Raw genomic sequence first — 18,923 nt, forward strand, 5'->3', positions numbered from 1 at the left:
TTGGGCTCATGAGCCTCTGTGATGGTTGTCTCTCTGTTGGAGCTGGGGGAGATCCTAAAGGAGCACCCGCATCTTGAGCTCCACCAGGACTGTCCACATTACCACTCAGCTCGCTGCTTCTCACTGCAGCGACTTGGTTGGTTGCTGGGTCCGCGTCTGCAGTATGTGCACCATCGGTGGAGGGTTTACCAGCGGTGGTTGTTGCTCCTCCTTCCACGCTGCCTTTACTGTCGCCCTCGTCTTCACTACTAGCCCGGCTACTGCGATCGCCATGCACCGACTTCCTGCTTTCACGCATGGAACTCTCTAGTGCAACAGAAGCCATTCTCCTCTTCTCCTTGAAGTCTTTGAGGCAGGCCCGCATGACATTCACCTCCTTCTCCGGGACGTAGCGATTCCAGTCCCGCACGAACTGCTCCAGCTCTTCGACCCTGCCACCCAATGCAATGAGCACCGAATCATACTGCTCATGGGTTATGCGACGTGACTGGAGTGCTTTAGCTTGATCCAAAATGTCCTGAAGGTCAGCCGTTAGGCTTTCAAACTGACCTGATGCACAGCGGGACCATGATGCTTCTTTCAACTTCAGTTCAGTGTCCTGATATTTTGTGCGGCAATCGTGTAGTTTTTTCTGCACACCAGCTATTTCAGCTGTAAATCCACTTGCATCCTCCTCCTCCATAACAGCGATGTAATCAAAACTGCTATTACACATCTCTTCATAACTGATCTTGAGTGCCCTCATTTCAGATGTGAGGTCATATTCAGTTAAAAGGTCCATGTTAAACACAATAGCATTGACCTTCCTGTTAAAAACACCTTGTGCAGAAGATCGCTTTTTCTTTAATTGTTCACAGTCTGCCATTCTGTCTTTTTTAGCGCACTTCCCTGCGGACTTTTTTGTTGACGTACACTTCCGGTGCGCACCAACAAAATGGCGGCGACCTACTTCCGGTTGTTTGGTGGCTAGTTAGCAAGCTAACACTGTCTCTCTGCGGCGAACGGCTTATCCTATGCCGTCGCGCTAAACAGTCACAATCAAAGTCACTCACAGCCCAGCAGCTGACCACACGATGACCTCGTTGATGGCTTGATTCGAGTCTGCAGCGTTGTCGATCGGCCGGAACGCTCCGCGGCCGGGCTCCGTCTAATCGCTGGCTCGCTGTAGTTCACACTGTCCCACCTCCGCTTCTCCGTCGCGGGGCCGGCTTGGTGTTGATTACTGTACGGTTTTAATGGACTAATTAACTTTAATACACTAACTCCCACCGTAAAGGGTGTGTTTCACTGGTGAAAAGTGTGTCACTCAAGCTCGGACATCGGATTGCTGTCTTTTAACAGTTTTATTTCAATTCACCGCTAACTATTACTAGCACAGTAACCGTGTCGTTTGCCAGCCAGGTAATCAACAGCTCAGCTTCACCAGTCAAAACAGCGACATCCGTACAAATGAAATCCGGCAGGTAAACACATACGCGGGTAACACACATCACGCCCTATATTTTCTTAGATTAATCCGCCCCAAATAAAATACAGAAAAATGCGATAATTCTATAACATAATACAGAGTGTTTGGTTGGCGATAAATCAAAACAAATAAATTATACACCAACATGTGAAAAATAGGAGAACTCCACACAATCCCAGTACCTGACTATGTGTCGAAGTGTCCTTGGGCAAGACACTGAACCCTAAGTTGCTCCCAATGGTCGACTAGCGCCTTGCATGGCAGTCCTGTCCCATTGGTGTGTGAATGTGAGAGTGATAGGGTGAATGAGCTGATATGTAAAGCGCTTTGGGACTGCTTCAGTGCGGTTACAAGGCGCTATATAAATCTAGTCCATTTTACCATTTTTTATCATAAATGTACACACTGCACAAGCATTTTATATGAGTTTATCATGTCTCTATCAGCTGTATTACAGGGGAAATTTTTTTTTGAATTTATTTAACTAAATATTGTGTAATGTAATGCTTGTTGAATTTTTTTCACTTTTCCCTCTTGTATCATCTTACGATCTGTCCTTAAACGACGAAACTGGAGTGCATGGTACTGAATGCTTGCCCTAATTTAAAAAAAAAAATGGAACTTACTCTTCCTATTACAATTTTTCATTATTTCTTACTTTGCTCTTTGCAAATCCCACCAGTATTGGTTGTGTAATTTTTGGTAATTAGGCGTAACAGATTGCTCCAGAATTTAGTGCATTAAATGAGTTTAGTGGATTAACTGCAAAATTTTAGAGAAAACAAGTCAACCAAAATGTGCTTTAGTTCTTTTGTGAGCTTAAAATATAGCGATGCACCGAAATTGCGGCCACCAAAAATCTTCGGCCAAAAATGACCTAAAAGAGCATTTTCGGTTTTCGGCTAAGACACTTTCCTCACCGAAAAAAACGACCGAAACAGGAAGTTGTGATGAAGCGTGTGTAGAATCGGCAGAAGAATTTGGTTTCAGTCTGTCAGAGCAAGTTTGCCAGAGATGCTCTTTACTACATCACGACGCGCACAATCAATGATGCACACAGAGCCCGTCTTGTTTTAATGAGAGAACATATTTAATTTGACGCTCTTCCAGCAGCTCAGTTAGTTAAAGGCCCATAATCCTGTATTGTGTCCTAATCCTCATTGACTAAAATGGCCTTCACCTTGGACAGGCTCCTCCTCTCTGTCACCACGTTCAGATAGTCCAGTTTAATCCCCACAACGTCACTGACCTTGCGGATGAGGATCACACTCGCCACCACAGACTCATAAAACATCCTCAGTATTTTTCTGCAGATGTTGAAGGACCTCAGCCATCTCAGAAAATAGATGCGGCTTTGGCCCTTCCTGTAGAGGGAGTCAGTGTTCTTCCAATTTATTGTCTATCACCACTCCCAGGTATTTGTACTCTTTAATAATAATTTGCATAATAATTTATTTTGGTATTTCGGTTTTTGGCCTTGGTTTTTTTATTTTCGGTTTTTGGTTTTGGCCAAGAATTTTCTTTTTGGTGTATCCTTATTAAAATGTCTTTAGCTTTAGCAAATAAATTCAAACCAGGATATCAGGCATTGAAATTACATGACTTTGTACGAATTTTTAGTCAATGTAAAGTCTATTTCAGATAGAATCTGTGTGAGAACATTCCCAAATCAGTTAAAATTGTATTTCATATTTAGGACTTAGGATTTCTTGGTCCTCCTCCATTTAACTAAAGTATTATATTTTGTTTGTATTAGTATTTCTAAATTGATTTACCTCATCGTAGTTTGTTTTAAAATATATAATATCTCCTGCCATTCCAGGATTGGGTGTCATGGTCATTAAACATGCAATGCAAGGTAAACTAGTGGATATCATACAGTCACCTATTATTAGTTATTAGTAGTGGTCATGGAGAGGCACAATGCAGGGGAATTCTGCATTATACTTGAAAATATCACCCATAATTGTCTGTCCTCTGTCTGTATATGTATTTCTCTGATGTGTCTAATCAGACTTTTCTCCACTATATTCTCATCTTTCTTGTTTCGTTCCTTTATTCATCCTTTCACTGCAGTGGGTTGCAAATCTCATTAGTCGTTGTTCTTTTACTTATTTTATCTATTTAAGTTAAGGAAGCAGGCTTGTGATCGGAGGGTCACTGATTCGAATCCGACCTGGGCCATCATTGTGGGATGTTGAGCAAGTCCTTTAAACCTAACTGCTCATGTTGTAGGTCGCTGTGGATAAAAGCGTCTGCTAAATGAAATTGTAATCTTGTAATCTTTTTTTTATACACGATCAACAATATCTATAGTTGCCCTACAGATGTCTATCCATAGCCCTTACAAATTAACATTCATGCACAAATAAAGGGCTAGAAAAATCTCTATACTGTAGCTCTTGTGTTGGTTAGTATGAGAGTCTTTGAGCACTTAGCTATCTGATCAGCAGGCCTGTGTTCTGCAATGTTTGGTTTCATAACACACACTCATTACATAACATCAGCAGGATCGACACTGGAAAGAGAGGGGGGAGGACAAGTGTGCGTGTGTGTATAGATACGCCAGTTTGTAGCAGTGTTACTGACTGAATCACTTGGGAAAATCTTTCCCCATATTTACACATTCATTTCAACACCTGTGCAACATCCATTGCATTCAATCTTTCTTTTTTTCACACACAAAAATCTGAAAACCTGATGAAAGATATCCACTGTACAAAGCTGGTGTGAAGACTCGCAGCAAAGAAACGTATAGTTGCACCACGTGTTTTGTAAACAATTTATAGTGGTTCATATCATCTCCTTCTGTTAGCCAGGACTAGTTATTTGAGCTTTGTTTGTATTAGCTGGTATGTACAGTATAAATGGATTTGTTTAATCTGTTTGCCTTTACTCTCTCTACCCTTTGTTGAGAAAAAATTCTCCAATTCCATTTGAATTACCAATTTCCTTGTCATTAACTCGTCAGTTAATCTACCGTATCTTTGTTTTGTATCCATTTGATTGATTTATCAAAATTAGATGTCATTACATTATTACATTTCACAAAATTGTGCCAAACACTTTTAAAACAGGAGAACAGGTGACATAATGCTTAAGGACACTAGCTTGTCATCCGAGGGTTACCAGTTCAAATCCAACCTGGGGCCTCACTGTGGGCGGTGTTGGGAAAGTTTCTTTTAAAATGTACTTCATTACAGATTACATGCTCAAAAACGTAATTGCACAAGAATTGACGTTTCTATGCGGTTGCCCACCCATTGTGTGGGGATAATTGTATGTAAATGCATGGTATTGTTTCTTAGGTTTTTAAGCATGTTAAATGTCATTGTACGCTCAATGATTTAAATTATTGAAATGCTCAGTGATTTAAATTACTATTTATATTGCTTTTTGTAGATTAAATTGGTTTTGTTTTATTTTTTTTTTAGCTATATTGTGTCCATTGTTTAATAGCACCCTACGACCCTGAAAAAGGAGCCAGTAGGTCAGGTGGAGGAATCAAATTAGCTCTTTGAGCTTTCTGCCTCTTCCTACAATTTATACTTTATATATATAGATATATATTTCTGTATTAATATGTATAGTTTTTATTTGTTTTAATTGTGCAAAATAAATAAGAGGCATAGAGGCATGTGCTAACTACTAGACCACTGTCTGTCACCAAATACATAGGCACAGAACAACAGCACATTTAACACAGAAAATCTAAACTTTTTGGTGACAGATAATACAAAAACTGTTACATCAGATTAATATTAGTTGGTAGAGAGAATATTACACTGGTAGTCTGTCACTGTTTCTTATTTGCATTCGATAGTCAAAATGCATATGTGCGAAAAGAGATTTCTAATACAAATTAAAAAGAGGCTGAACCCAGTTGTAAAAGCTGATGAATTCTCTCTGAGGTAAGCCCAGCTTTGTATACATCTCTACACTGCCTCTGCAGGATGTAGGTGGTAATACAACGACCTGATAACAAGCCAGTTGTACATGTTTCAGGTAGACTGTATTATCTCTCATGAAAGCTGAAAAAAAGACCCATCAAAATTGAGCATTATCCAATAAATTGCCACTTGCACCCTGCAACATCCCTCTGCACAATCTCTTGGACTTCGATAAAAACTAATTAATAGTAATAAAATTATTAAAAAAAAAAGGGCCATTGCAAATGTGAAACAGGCAGGGCAGACAAACTTTTAGAAAATATCTAAAATGAGATGAAGAATAAGTGATTACATTTTGGAGAGGTTCTGGATATACCAGAGTAATTCTGGATCATGGCTTCTAGCAATGACACTGTAGGGAGTTGAACCCCATTCCACTAATGTTTCACCACTACCTGTGCCTTTTGCTTTTTTAGCCATTGGGGAAAAGCAAAAACAGTAATTCAACAGCATGATATTTGAAAGTGTTTTGAAGGCTAAATCTGGTTAGATTTCTGTTTTAAGGATAATTAAAGGATATAGTGCAGTGCCCGTAGGAAGCATGTATTGCTATAGAAAAGTGGGAGGTTAAGTTGCTTTTTCATGGATGGCCAAATGAGGTTGTGTTTGATGGTGGGACGTCAGGAACATTTAGGTTTGTTGTGAAATGTGTAGAGTGATATAACTATTGTGTTTTCATATATTTAAATGAATAAATTGGGAAAAAGCAACACACCGGCATGAAGTTATGCATGGAGAAACATAACTCACGTTTACAAAGGAGCTTTAATTCCTCTTTACTTCAGATTAAAGTTAAATCCTCTTTAAACTGACCTTGAAAAGACTTAATTCCTAATGTAAATTTAATTCTGAATTATACACACACGTGCGTGTATATGTGAGGAACAAAGCTGAGCACTCTCTGTGTCTGACTCATACTTCCTCTGGTAAAACGGAGCTAGGATGGCGGAGCATGGTCAGCAGCCAACCGGCCAAGCGGCTCTCCTGTATAGCGGGCTTCGGGGCAGCATTCAGACCAAACCAGCAGCTCAAAGCACCGGAGAATCACAGAAAAGTGGCCGTTCCAGTGGGTGGAGGAGCACTTTGAGCGGATCGTACTTGTACAGTACATGAGGCAGCGCCCTTCCCGCGCATGGGCGTGATTGCAGCGCAACTAGCTGACACGCCGCCAGCATTTCAGAGCAGAGAGAAGTGCTTGTTTTTCTATAATTTTGAGACCTAATTTTGCATACTTAGTGATTTTTTTTCTTCTTTCAAATTCGGCTCAGTTGTCAATGACACACGTTTCTGTGGTGTGACAAACTCATAACACAAATTTATTTCTGCTTTTTATGTACTTTAAGGTGGAATGGGTGAATTAAAGGCAAATAATAAGAAATATTGACTAACTTCTGGAGCCTTTCTAACAGTGACAGAATAGTTTTTTAATGTGATGAATTTGATAGTGGTCCTGTTTATTTACATGGACAGAAGTTGGCTCATATGCATAGTTATTCCCAGCAGGATAGCCTCAATTTTTCACAACAGCCGACTCCCTGTATTTATATCTGTGAGGTAAACCCTGCTTTTGAATGAAAAAAATCTTGCATTAAGAATTTGAAGGTTTGCTTCCAAGCCAAGAGAGAACAATTCACATTTCTAAATGTCACAGAATCTTGGTGTGGTGGTGGTGGAGGACCAATATGTAGAGAGACAAAGGCAGTAGGCAGGTGTATATTTTGTGGCATAAAGAAAATAAAACATGAACAAGAAACAGACGCTCCAAAACAGTGACTGTGTGGGTGGAGACGGTCCTGGAGGAGGGAGTAGGCAGCAGTGTTCAGGTGGTCAACTGTGTGGTGTGCCCCTGACAGGGCTGGAAAAGCTGGTGATGAGGAGGCCCCTAGTGGGGGCAAGGTGACCAGAGGTGGAGCAGGCAACATGCACGACAAAGTGGGCTCAACCTGGACAGACGAGGAGGGCTCAGGCTGGACTGACAACTACGATGGGGAGAGCTCAGGCTGGACAGACGAGGAGGGCTCAGGCTGGACTGACAACTGCGATGGGGAGAGCTCAGGCTGGACAGACGAGGACAACAAGGAGGGCTCAGGGTGGATGGCAGAGTGTGCTGAAGCTGGACAGACGGAAATGATGAGGAGAGAGCTGACGGGAAGAGCTCTGATGTGGAGAGCTCAAGCAGGGCTGACGAGTGGAGCTTATATGTAAGGAAGCTTGGTTCAGTGAGCCAGTACTGGTGGCAATATGGGAAGATTAGTTTGGGAAACCGGCACCGGCAGCGACATGGCCAAATGGTTGCTGGCATTAACCAATGGGGACTGAATGCTGCTGGCATCAACTAACGGTGAGAGAAGACTGCTCCTAACTTGCTGGGTGGTTGGGGGCACTGGAGAAATAGTGGGCACTGGGGAACTTGGCTGGAAACTAGAAAAACTAGTGGGAGCTGGGCAGCTAGCCTGAAAAATAGCCGCTAAGGAGCTAGCCTGGAAACTAGCTGGAACAAGGGACCTTGCCTGGAAACTAGTGGGAACCAGGGATCTATCCTGAAAATTAGGGGGAACCAGGGCGCTACCATGGGGGCTAGCTGGAGTCTGGGAATTAGCCTGGGTGATCGAGGGCACTAGGGAGCTTGACTAATTACTAGCTGAGTCGAAGTTGGCTGTTTCATTTTCTCACAGAGGCTTCATGTGATGGTGTTGGGGTACCCAGATGCAGAGAGAGACTGAGGCAGTTTCCAACAGTAGTGTGCATTTCACTTTACAGCATTACAAGATATTGTATGGCGAACAGAACACTGAAGCTATGCTTCATGATAATCCTTAGCCATATGTGGGCCTATAGGTGTTTGCAAAGAGTGATCAGATTGAATAATGACGTAATGGAGGAAAGAATGAAAGGGGTACTGTATGTGATGTGCTATCACCTAAAAAGTAGAATAAGAACCAATATCACATATTTATCGTAGATTCATAGCCTGATCTTGTCCGATCTCGGAAACGAAGCAGGTTGGGTGTGGTTAGTAGTTTGATGGGAGACCATTGAGAATTCTCGGTGCCACAGTGGGGTGCCTGTCACTCCAGTGGTATCTGTCATTATGTCCTTAGGCAAGACACTTCACCCACATTGCCGAGAATGAATGTGGCGAGTGAGTGTTGGTGTTGGCAGGAGGGACCGCTGTGTTTTGTGTCAACATTTACTGCAACGGATCTCTGCGTGTGTTTGCACTTGCTTGTCAGTCGTACTATTTTCCGGTGCCTAAACAATCACCGTAAACATGCATGAATTTTTTTGGATTTCCTCCTCCCATTTTTTTGCGCCCCTTATGAGATCCACCTACATATTCATCAGAAGGAAATGCGCTAAATGGATTGAGGGCGCATAGTGACGCACAGAAGATGCGCAGTCCTGATTCGCTGGGGTTTGTATGCCTTATTAGCGTGTGGAGTGACATTTGCACACGTTTTAATACCCCTAAACCTTTAGTGAAACTGCCCCTTAATGTCTTGTCTCCCATAAATTCAATGGTGTTTTAAAAAACTGAAATTAGAATAAAATCCCATTATCTTTTACCGTTATTATTGTAAAAACTGTGGCAGATGTGTACATTTAAGCATTTACATGGCATTTTCATCCCGTGAGGAAATGTGAGGCCCTTGAATCTTGAAATTGGAACATATAATACAACTTGTTGCAGTTTTTTTACCCCTATAAATTTGACCGTGGATCAGTGGTAGAGTGGGTCATCCACTAACCGAAGGGTTTGGTGGTTCGAACCCCACTCTATCCAAGTCATTGTCGTCAGTCACTCTAGTGGTATCTGTCATTATGTCCTTAGGCAAGACACTTCTCCCACATTGCCTTGTCTGGATGTGATGTGTGTCTATAATGCACCATCGATGGCGCATTATGGCAGCCTCACTTCTGTCAGTTTGCCCCATGCCAGCTGTGGTTACAATAGTAGCTTACCACCACTGTGTGTAGAGTGAAAGAATAATGCACATCAATGTAAAGTGCTTTGAGTGTCTATGAAAAAGTGCTATATAAAACCCAATGCATTATTATTATTGTTACTATTATGATTATTATTATTATTGTCATTGTTAGGCATGTTAATGGGAGATAGCAGTTTTGTCTTTATTCAAGGTTTGATTTAAATTTATTTTCGGTCCTTTAATTCTTGCACAATGAAATTAAGGAAATACTTTAAGAAAAGTTAAGCTCAAGAATACAACAACTTGTCATGTCAAGGTGAAAGGTACTTCCTATTTAACAGGTTATTTTCATGTTATGTACAAAGGGTTTTGCAAGAGAAAATATCCTTTTGGTAATGAACATATTAGCTCTTACTACGAAGAAGAGGTTTGGGCTTATTAGCCACAGTGAATAAATAATAATAAACTATGCCTTTGGTTAGGTGAAATTTAGCCATTTTTTGTTTCTAAAGACAGAATGTTGTGCTGCATTTTAATGAGCTCAGGTTAAAGACCTTAAAGCTGCAGTATGTAGAATAATGAAACTTGTTTGGAATCAACTACGCTCCCCCCTCCCCTCCCTGTTTCAAATTCACCGGCATCATTGTGCATCCTGTGAGACTCTGAGCTACTTTTTCTCAATCAAGACTCGTGAGAACTGTAGGGATTTTATCTTGTGTTATTGGAGAGTTTTCTGATGTTTTAGAGAATCTGATATGAAAGCTTGTATACTGTCCTGAGCAAAACATCTCTGATTGCCTGAAAATTCACATCACGCTCCTGGATTTCTGAAGCTCAAATACAGGGCCAATCGAAGGAGCGAAGGTCCAGTGTCCTCTCAAAACACTTTGAATTACAAAAAGCTTTAATCTGGACAGAAGTTTTAAAACCCTAGTACGCGTTGTACTACACAGCTGCATTGACTTTTTTGTCAGCATGGAGAAGGTGTAAATTATTTAAAGCCATGAGAGTATGTGCAACTTCACAATTGCTTATTACTAATTCTCTTTCTCCCTTCCCTAAGTTCCCTTCCATCAGCCTCTCTATCGTGCAGCTCCCTGCTTTGCTGAAGTGAAATATGTGTGAATGATTTGTCACTTGAGGAGTGTGCTTCAGCGCAACTAAGCCATGTATCTCTTGGTTGACTGAGGAAAAAATTAGGTTAAGTTAGTGTGAACAGTGCTTTGAGTGTGCCGGTATGCACGGTACGTAGTACTGGCACTTTTAGATTTTACCCTGCTGCATACTGGGACTTTTTTTCAGCATATGCTGCATACAGGGACTTTACCGCATTGCCCACCTTCCTCAAACTTCTCAAACTCCATCATGGGCCGCAGTTCAGTAAGAAAAACCTGCAAAGGAGTAAAAAATAGAGAGACAAAGACCTGAGGATCACAATTAAGTGTATTAAGATACTCCACAGTTAATATGGTATTTATTACTCCACTTGTTTAACAAGCACACACAGAACATGAAAAGCTAAACTTTAACTCCTTTGTCCGAAGTCTAATCGCATATTTTATATAAACAGAGCAAGGGTTAAGCCGGAGCCGTTTAGAGAGAGAGTTGCGACAACGGAAGTTCGAAATGCTTGACCGTCAAGTGATTCATGTAGACTCAGCTCCCGGAAGTTATTGGCGGGCGATTCGAATCCATTGAATTCCAAGTGGCATAACTGGGATTTTTGGTCATTTGTCATCATTAACTGCATTGATTTACAATATTTATACAGTACACCGTCATATGTATGTGTATATACAATTATACAATTATAAACCCATTAACACGTTAATGGGTTTAGATACGCTGATAATAATAATGGTATACAATTTCATTATTTAAACATCTTACCATTCAAAAGTGCATCACAAACTGTCTACTCCACTCTAGCTCCATTGCACTGCAATAGTCAACTGCTCACTTCCGGGAACTATTGTGAGGCTCCATGAACCGCCATTACTATAAAAAAAAAAACGGTCCATTGGCATGAACGGAGTTGTTACACCTCTCTCTCTAAATGGCTCTTATGTTAAGCTAATTAACAGAGTGATTGATTAAGATAGAACTAAATTTGTACTGTTTACTTCACAGATTCCCCATTATACCAAGATCAATGTCATATGTATATCATATTCCTGGCCAATTACCCCCAATACCAGATGAGCCATCCTTATGTGCACCATCAGGCAGAGCCATGTTTTTGAAGAACATGTGCAAGCACTTTGAACCATGTTGAGAAATTTTAGTTTGCTACCTGTTGAATTTTGTTTTCATTTATATATGTTGTTAAAATTAAGATTTCAATGTGAATATTGGGGGGGCGGTTTTTTTTCTAAAGATAGGGCCCATATTACGCTGGGTAAAATGGAAGGGTTTATATTCCATTCTGACATATATCTGACGTATAGACTGGGTCCATATTCCGCAGTGGAAAAAGTGGGGATCCATATCCTATAGATGAGATCCAAATTCCGCTGGGGAAAATGGACCCTGCAGTCCATATTCTATGGAGGTCCATTTACAATCTTACACCAGCACTTGTTTTTTCCACTTAAAGCACTGGTTGTGAGCATTATTCATTAAAATCACAGACTGAATGGAGAAATGCACAGCCAGACAGACGGGAAGAACGAAAACTCTACCGAAGAAGAGGGTGGTGCAAGCTTGCATAAATAAGGGACAGCCATTTATTCTTTTTGTGGAGGAGAAGGTATACAGATAGCAGGTTTATCAGGTTTCTTACAGAGCACCTGATAAACAGCCTGGTGGTCAGGTTTAGTTGGCTAGTTAGAAAGTGGGAACTAAAGAAACACACCATGACAAAAAAGCTCAGAAAAATAAGGGGCATCTGCTTCTTAAAACAAGATATTTCCAACACTGTTGTGTCAGATCCTAATTCCAAATCTGGATTCATTGCTATAATAATATTCAAGGTGTTATTAGGTTAACACTGGCTAAATCAATGCTTTGTTATTTTGCCATTTGTAATGTAATTTCCTTGATAGTTGTTAATGAACAGCTTTTATTATTTAGCTCACTCTTACCTCAGCAAACAAACCAGACGGTGTGCATTTTATAAAGAGTACAAGCCCATGAAGGGTCATTAAAAGATTCGTCCCAAGAAGGTTTGTTCTCACTGGAGCCAAAGATACAAAATTAGATTGCTGAACAAAACACTTTAAAGACAGTTATTATTCTTACTTTGGTGGCATTTTGACTCATGCCACTCTGTTCAATTAATTTATTTAATACCACTTGTCTTGTAATGTGTTGCAGGGAAACCCCAAAGCATTGAGAGCTCAGAGCGGGTCCAACTGTCGGGAACCTTCAACGTTCGAAAAGGGAAGCTCCAGCTGCCGGTTAACCGCTGGACCAGACGGCAGGTCATTCTCTGTGGCACTTGTCTCATTGTCTCCTCTGTAAAGAAGAGCCAAACGGGGAAAATGCACATCCTACCTCTCATCGGAGGAAAAGTAAGTGGGACTCACACCTGGAGCATGTCACCACTTCACTTATGTCATGGTGTTATATAATTAATGCTTTTAATCATAAACTCATAATACAATATTTCCAAAATAAGATCTGATAGTCAGTCTTATTATTTTTATGCAAATGGTTCCGACTGCTGAGACATTTGTCCTTAAGGGCATTTCTCCTTTAAACAATGTTCAGTCCTTCAGTTTGACATTCTTGCTTTAGTCATTTCACCTCAAGGTCAAACAAAAATGGGTTTTGGAAATCAGTCCATCTTCATCCTTTTTTATATTGCCTGCCTAAAATGACCCATATTAGTTTATAGCTTTGTGTGTATTTGCAAAATAATATCCAAGTGTTCCTCTGAAAAGCTTTATCTGCTTGTCCTCCTGCAACAAGGGACACTTCACCACACCTTGTTTTTTAACATTTCACACACATCACATAGCCTTTAAGCAGTGACGTGCCGTGACCACTAGGGTTAGGTAGCCACATTGCAAATTGAGCATAGAAAGCTGTCTTTTTAGGTAAAAGGTTTTCATCTTGGGAAACTGACTGCGCATGTGCAAACACAAAAACACACTATGGGGCCAGAAGCACAGCAGCAATGTGCTTTTGGAAGAGGGTGTCGCCTCCTCCTGTCTTACAGCGGAGTGAGACTGTGTAGCCGTACCAGGAAATAGTCATTTGGGCTATGAAATGCACAAAATGCTGACACTTTCAAACTTATAGGTGCTGTAGGCTATTGGAAATTGAAAGATAAATAATTTATAATTATATTATAAACAAATAATCAAAATATCAATTCACCCTTGGGTAGGCACTGCCTACCTTGCCTACCCTGACTGTACGTCACTACCTCTAAGTCAGGGACCGTTGCACCAGTGCTTCTGTATGTCTTTGTATGAGATGCATGCATGCTACTTTTGTATTAATGCCCTTATAGAGTCAACCCCTCACTCATTGTGTCTTTGTGTTCAATGTTTGTAACTCTGTGTGTCCAAAAAGCTTTTTTTATTACTCATGTCACACAAATTTGTTTATCATATGTATATCATGCATGTTTGAATAAATTTACAAGCTCTCCTATAATTAATCAGACGGCTGTAGAAATAATATATTTTGAGCATATACTGTATTAATTGTTAACCTCTTTGTTCTATTTACTTCATTTATTTGAAGAATGGGGGGTAAATGTCAGTTTACTGGACTTTGATGTCGCTCTTGTCTTTCACTGCAGATTGAAGAGGTGAAAAAGCACAGCCACTGTTTGGCCTTCAGCTCAGCAGGGCCTCAGAGTCAAACCTACTACGTCAACTTTGACAGCTTTACAGAGCACCTGCGCTGGCACCGACACGCTGCCAAGGTACTTCATGTGCATTAAAGTTTGATGTAGATGAGAAAAATAAAAACCTGTTCCCCAAAAGCTACTTGTGCAAAAAAGTGAGCACAGCTCAGGAATGGATCAAATTCATTGACAGTCATATACAGCTGTGATTATAACCCTTCATCAACTGTCATTCATCCATCTATCTTCTCTTACGACAGATACAAAGCATAACCCATTGCTTCACAGGTTTACTAGTTGCTACATAATAATGAACATCGCAAATTTACAGCCTATTTGATATGTTTTTGAACACTGGCTTATATGTACTGTAGGTAACCCCTGCACTATGCGAAAGAACACACACTCTTCATTTTAAATTTTGTGATGAGTGACTAGAGATTACTTTTTGTAATTGGTGCTATATAAATAAAGTCGATTGATCAGGAAAGCTGGAATCGAACCCCTCCAATATCAGCTGCCAATGCCCAAATTCAGAAAGATACAAAATGTCTATATAAACTGTTAGTATCAATGTGTTTTCTCTGGGTACCCTTTTTTCCTTCCGCTGTCCAAAAACATTACTGTTAGTCTAAGTGGAGTCTCTTGATTTCCCATAGAAGTGAATGGGCGAGTGATTGTTTGTTGTGTGTGTGTATGTTTGCCCTGCAATGGACTGGCGTCCTGTCAGGGGTGTGACCCTGTCGAGCGCCCGAAGACAGCTTAAGATAGGCACCAGCAGATCCCGTAACCTTGAAAAGTAGCATGCAGGTCAGAAAATGGATGGATAGTTTACAAGAACAATAATCTGACCTTTTTAAATAGTCTCATAAGGGGGAATTATAGAGTTAAAATGGCTACATGAACAACAGACCCATTTTTTATAGATTAAAAAAAGGAAATCGGGGAAAGCTGCTGACTGAAACATAGGGTGTACTCACACTGGCAACCAGGGCCGTTCCTAACCAGCTCTGTGCATGTGTGAAACCATGGGGGGCCATTGTCTGGCCTGCGTAGGTGTGAACTGCACCGCAGGGGGGGGGTAACGGCCCGATGGTCCTGCTGGAAGAGGTGGTCCAAACAGCGTGTCAGACTGGCACGGTTGGCCGCGCATGCGCACACACAACTCGACTCGACCCGGGCGCAAAATGTGATGACGTTGGTACCGCGCGACGCTTTACGGCACATAAACATCCGCATTCCGCAATGATAGTGGTGTCAGAAGTGCTCGTTGGCTGATGAAAAGTTCAGAGTTGGCGTTACCTGATATATATGAACAACATCACTCATGGAGGAAGAGGACAACATGACTGTGGCTCCGAAATGACGACACAGGCACGGCTTCTCAAAGACGGGCGCTTTACTTGGGTGAATGAACGCCGTGAAAACTACAGGATATGAAGTACATACAAACTTTAAACACATAACTTGGTCACGGGTAACACATGTACTAAATAAAATGACCGCCTGTCACTTCGGAGGTTCTTGGGCAGATAGTCTTAACAGTGTTGTGCATTCTAAATTGACATACAATAATTAGAACAGTAGCTTACACATTTACAGAAAAATTCAAAACAATAATCTCAAAATACCATGTGCTGCTGCAGGTTGCTCAATCAAAGTCTCTTGCATTTCCGGGTGAATGCAGGTCTCACAGCCTCTTATACTAAACTAAAACCTCGCGATAATAAAGGGTGCATCACAAAATAAATAAAATTTCACTTCATAGCTAAATAAATGCATCTTATTTAGAAAATACAACATATTGTTACAGTATAAATTATAATAATTTTCAACAAAAAATATTTAGCCTTTGAAACAAAAATTATTAATGTCTTTAAGTGCAAAGTAATTTCAACGACACTTACAATGACCATCAGGACTTCTCTTTGTTCAGCCGACAGCGGGACAGTAACGGAGTGTAGCAGCTCATCATCAGGTCCGGGTATTTCCGAGGGTTTAAATATACATATAAACACATATTACTGGTATATTAACCCATATAAACCAGAAAATATGGAAATGGGACATTTTACTGCTGCAAATGTGTAACATATTACTGGTATTTTGTGGACAGGACACATGTGGTTGGCTATTATATAACCCAGAAAAAAATGGAAATTGGACATTGTTCTGCTGCTAATGTATAAATAATATAAATGTATATATACGGTATTTCAGTGTTCTGGGACACATACTCACAAACTCTGTAGAAACACAGTGTCTCGGGGAGCAAAGTGTAGTGTATTAATTTATTCATCTAAATGTAACCAAAAACAGAACATCACAAATACAAGCCCAAATAAATGAAATGTCTGAAAGAAAGGGTAATAATTTTCCAAACAAAAATCAATAAGCCAGAAATAAAGTGCAACCTTTTGCAAAATGTAACATGAATCTTAAAAACAAAACATTTAAACATTGTAAGTACAAGGTTGGGAATATTATGACAGCAGAACCTGGAACAAGACTGCAAATTGTTGCAACTATTTATTTATTTTTAATCTTATTTTAGTTTTCTTCGTAGGTCGTGTCGTGTTAGTGCACATGTGACAATATCAATTTTCAGTATGTGGAGTTCCTGTTAGTCCTGCACAACTATAATGAATTGCTCAGAAATCTACATGTGTCCTGTTCTCAAAATACCAGTAATATGTTACACATTTTCAGCCGTAAAATGTCCTATTTCTATATTTTTTGGTTTATATGGGTTAATATACCAGTAATGTGTTTATATGCATGTTTATACCCTCAAAATTACCATGGAATTTTGGGTTTTACTCGGACCCCTCATCATCACGTCTCTGCAGAAGAAGACCCTCCGCTGCACCTCAGCACTTTAACAACTCACTAATTTCATATTTTAAATACACTATTTCTACCTTTGTTTTTCTGTTTGCATGTCGTTTGCTTCGTATTTAATAAAATGGTTTCTCTAACAGTTGGTTAAATCTACACATTTATACTGTATATAATGCACATAATCAGTAAAATTAGCTGTCAACACATTTTGTAGAACGAAATATAAGGTTATGCTGTGAACAGAAAGAAAGGAAGACGAGCCAGATAATTCTAAACTTTAGAATATAATACAATCATAACTTTTAATCATAAATATGACTCTTCTCAAAACAACAAACTTTGATATCTTTGTCACACAATATCTAAGCTTCCAATGAATAATTTACAAAAAAAAAAAAAAGTTCACTGATGGTGACACTGAGATCTCAATGTCACCATCAGTGAACTTTTTTTATTTGGAAATTATTTACTGGAAGCTTCTCTGGTGGCATGTGCAGTGGTTGTTGTTATTATTATTATTGTATGAAGCCAACATTACTGCAGCTCTGCACATCATTGTTGTCCTGTTAAAGTAATTTTATACAAAGACTTAAAAACAATCTGAAATTAGTGCTGACTCAAGTAAATCACCTTTATTATGCATTATAACAATCTGTTCCTTAAGTCTCTAAATTATTGAAACAATTAAAAACATCTCTTAAAAAATAAAATCACAGAAAATTAAATAATCATTTAATATACATTTCAATAAAGAAGTGCATCCCATGTTCCCATGTTGACTCTGAGCTTTATTCTGTGTGGAAGTGATGGGTCTAAACCAGATGATGGAAACTAGGATCAGCTCATGGTTTTAATGTCCAGGGAGGGGCGTGTCCACTCTGCATGGACTTAAAGAAGAAGAAATAAAAGAAGAGTTAGATAATGTCATATTCATCAAAAGGAAAACTGAAAGTGATGGAGATAAATATGCTCAGATGGACACACAGACACACACACACACAAAGTTTAAACAAACACACCAATACTCTGTCCTAAATTGTCTCACACATTAAAAGCATCTATTTACACTTATATTAATGTACACAAAGACTAGCTCCACAAAATCAGAACGACATTTATTGATCCAGAAATTAAACTGATCTTACCTTTATAGGCTCAGTTTCCTCCTTTGTTTTCAAATCCATTTGAACCTCCATTCATGGTGGTTTTTATCGTCAGAGAGAGTCTTTCATTTTTAATAAATCCACCGTTATTTGGTCTGTTTTTTTTTCTTTCTTTCTCACTCACTTGGTTCTCTTTGTTCCTTGTGTCGATTTCGTCAAAACCAAGCAGCATCTTTAATGTTTCCGTTACGTGTGAGTAAAATTACCGTAATGTACCGACACTGGCTGTAAAGAGCAACTTATTATCTTTCATAAACTGGTGGAATTTCTCCGATAGAACAAATATGAGCAGAGTTACGGTCATTTAAATTAACGTGATGCGTTCAGGGGCCCTGGGAAACCCAGTCCGTGAAAAGAGCACGTGTCTGGGTAAATCTTGGTTTATAGTTACCCTACGCAACAGAAAATATGAAATTAACAGAATGTACTGTCAACAACAAACCCAGAGTCGCTTAATGGTGACGTAACGCCATACGTGTGTCATAAATTAACGTGATGATGTGTTTCTCTGTGGGAACCGAGTTGAGCTGGTGATCACGTCCGTTCTACCATGCCAGAAAAGGGACGGGGGGGAGGGGGGGGGGGGGGATTCCTGCTGTGAGCTTGGAACGGCCCCAATTGCCAGTGTGAGTACACCCATAGTGGTGGAAATGTTCTGGTCTACTACCACAGAAGCTTTGCAGTCACTTAGTTTTGTACGGTGGCCGGGAAGTGTCAGGTGAATGAATTTAAAGAAATGAACACAAATGCAAAAAGGTCACAACATGAATG

General features: G+C 40.0%; 1 protein-coding gene across 1 annotated transcript in view; it reads left to right on the forward strand.

The window, feature by feature from the left end:
• The window catches only part of phlpp1 (PH domain and leucine rich repeat protein phosphatase 1), a 105,394-nt gene that overhangs the window by 59,698 nt on the left and 26,773 nt on the right, over positions 1-18,923 (forward strand). The window contains exons 2-3 of the mRNA XM_028441310.1: positions 12,663-12,859; positions 14,101-14,226. Of these exons, the coding sequence (XP_028297111.1) occupies positions 12,663-12,859; positions 14,101-14,226 (323 nt within the window). The remainder of the gene's footprint in view (positions 1-12,662; positions 12,860-14,100; positions 14,227-18,923) is intronic.

Source organism: Gouania willdenowi, unplaced genomic scaffold (assembly GCF_900634775.1).
Source record: "Gouania willdenowi unplaced genomic scaffold, fGouWil2.1 scaffold_215_arrow_ctg1, whole genome shotgun sequence".
In the NCBI taxonomy this organism is placed as follows: Eukaryota; Metazoa; Chordata; class Actinopteri; order Blenniiformes; family Gobiesocidae; genus Gouania; species Gouania willdenowi.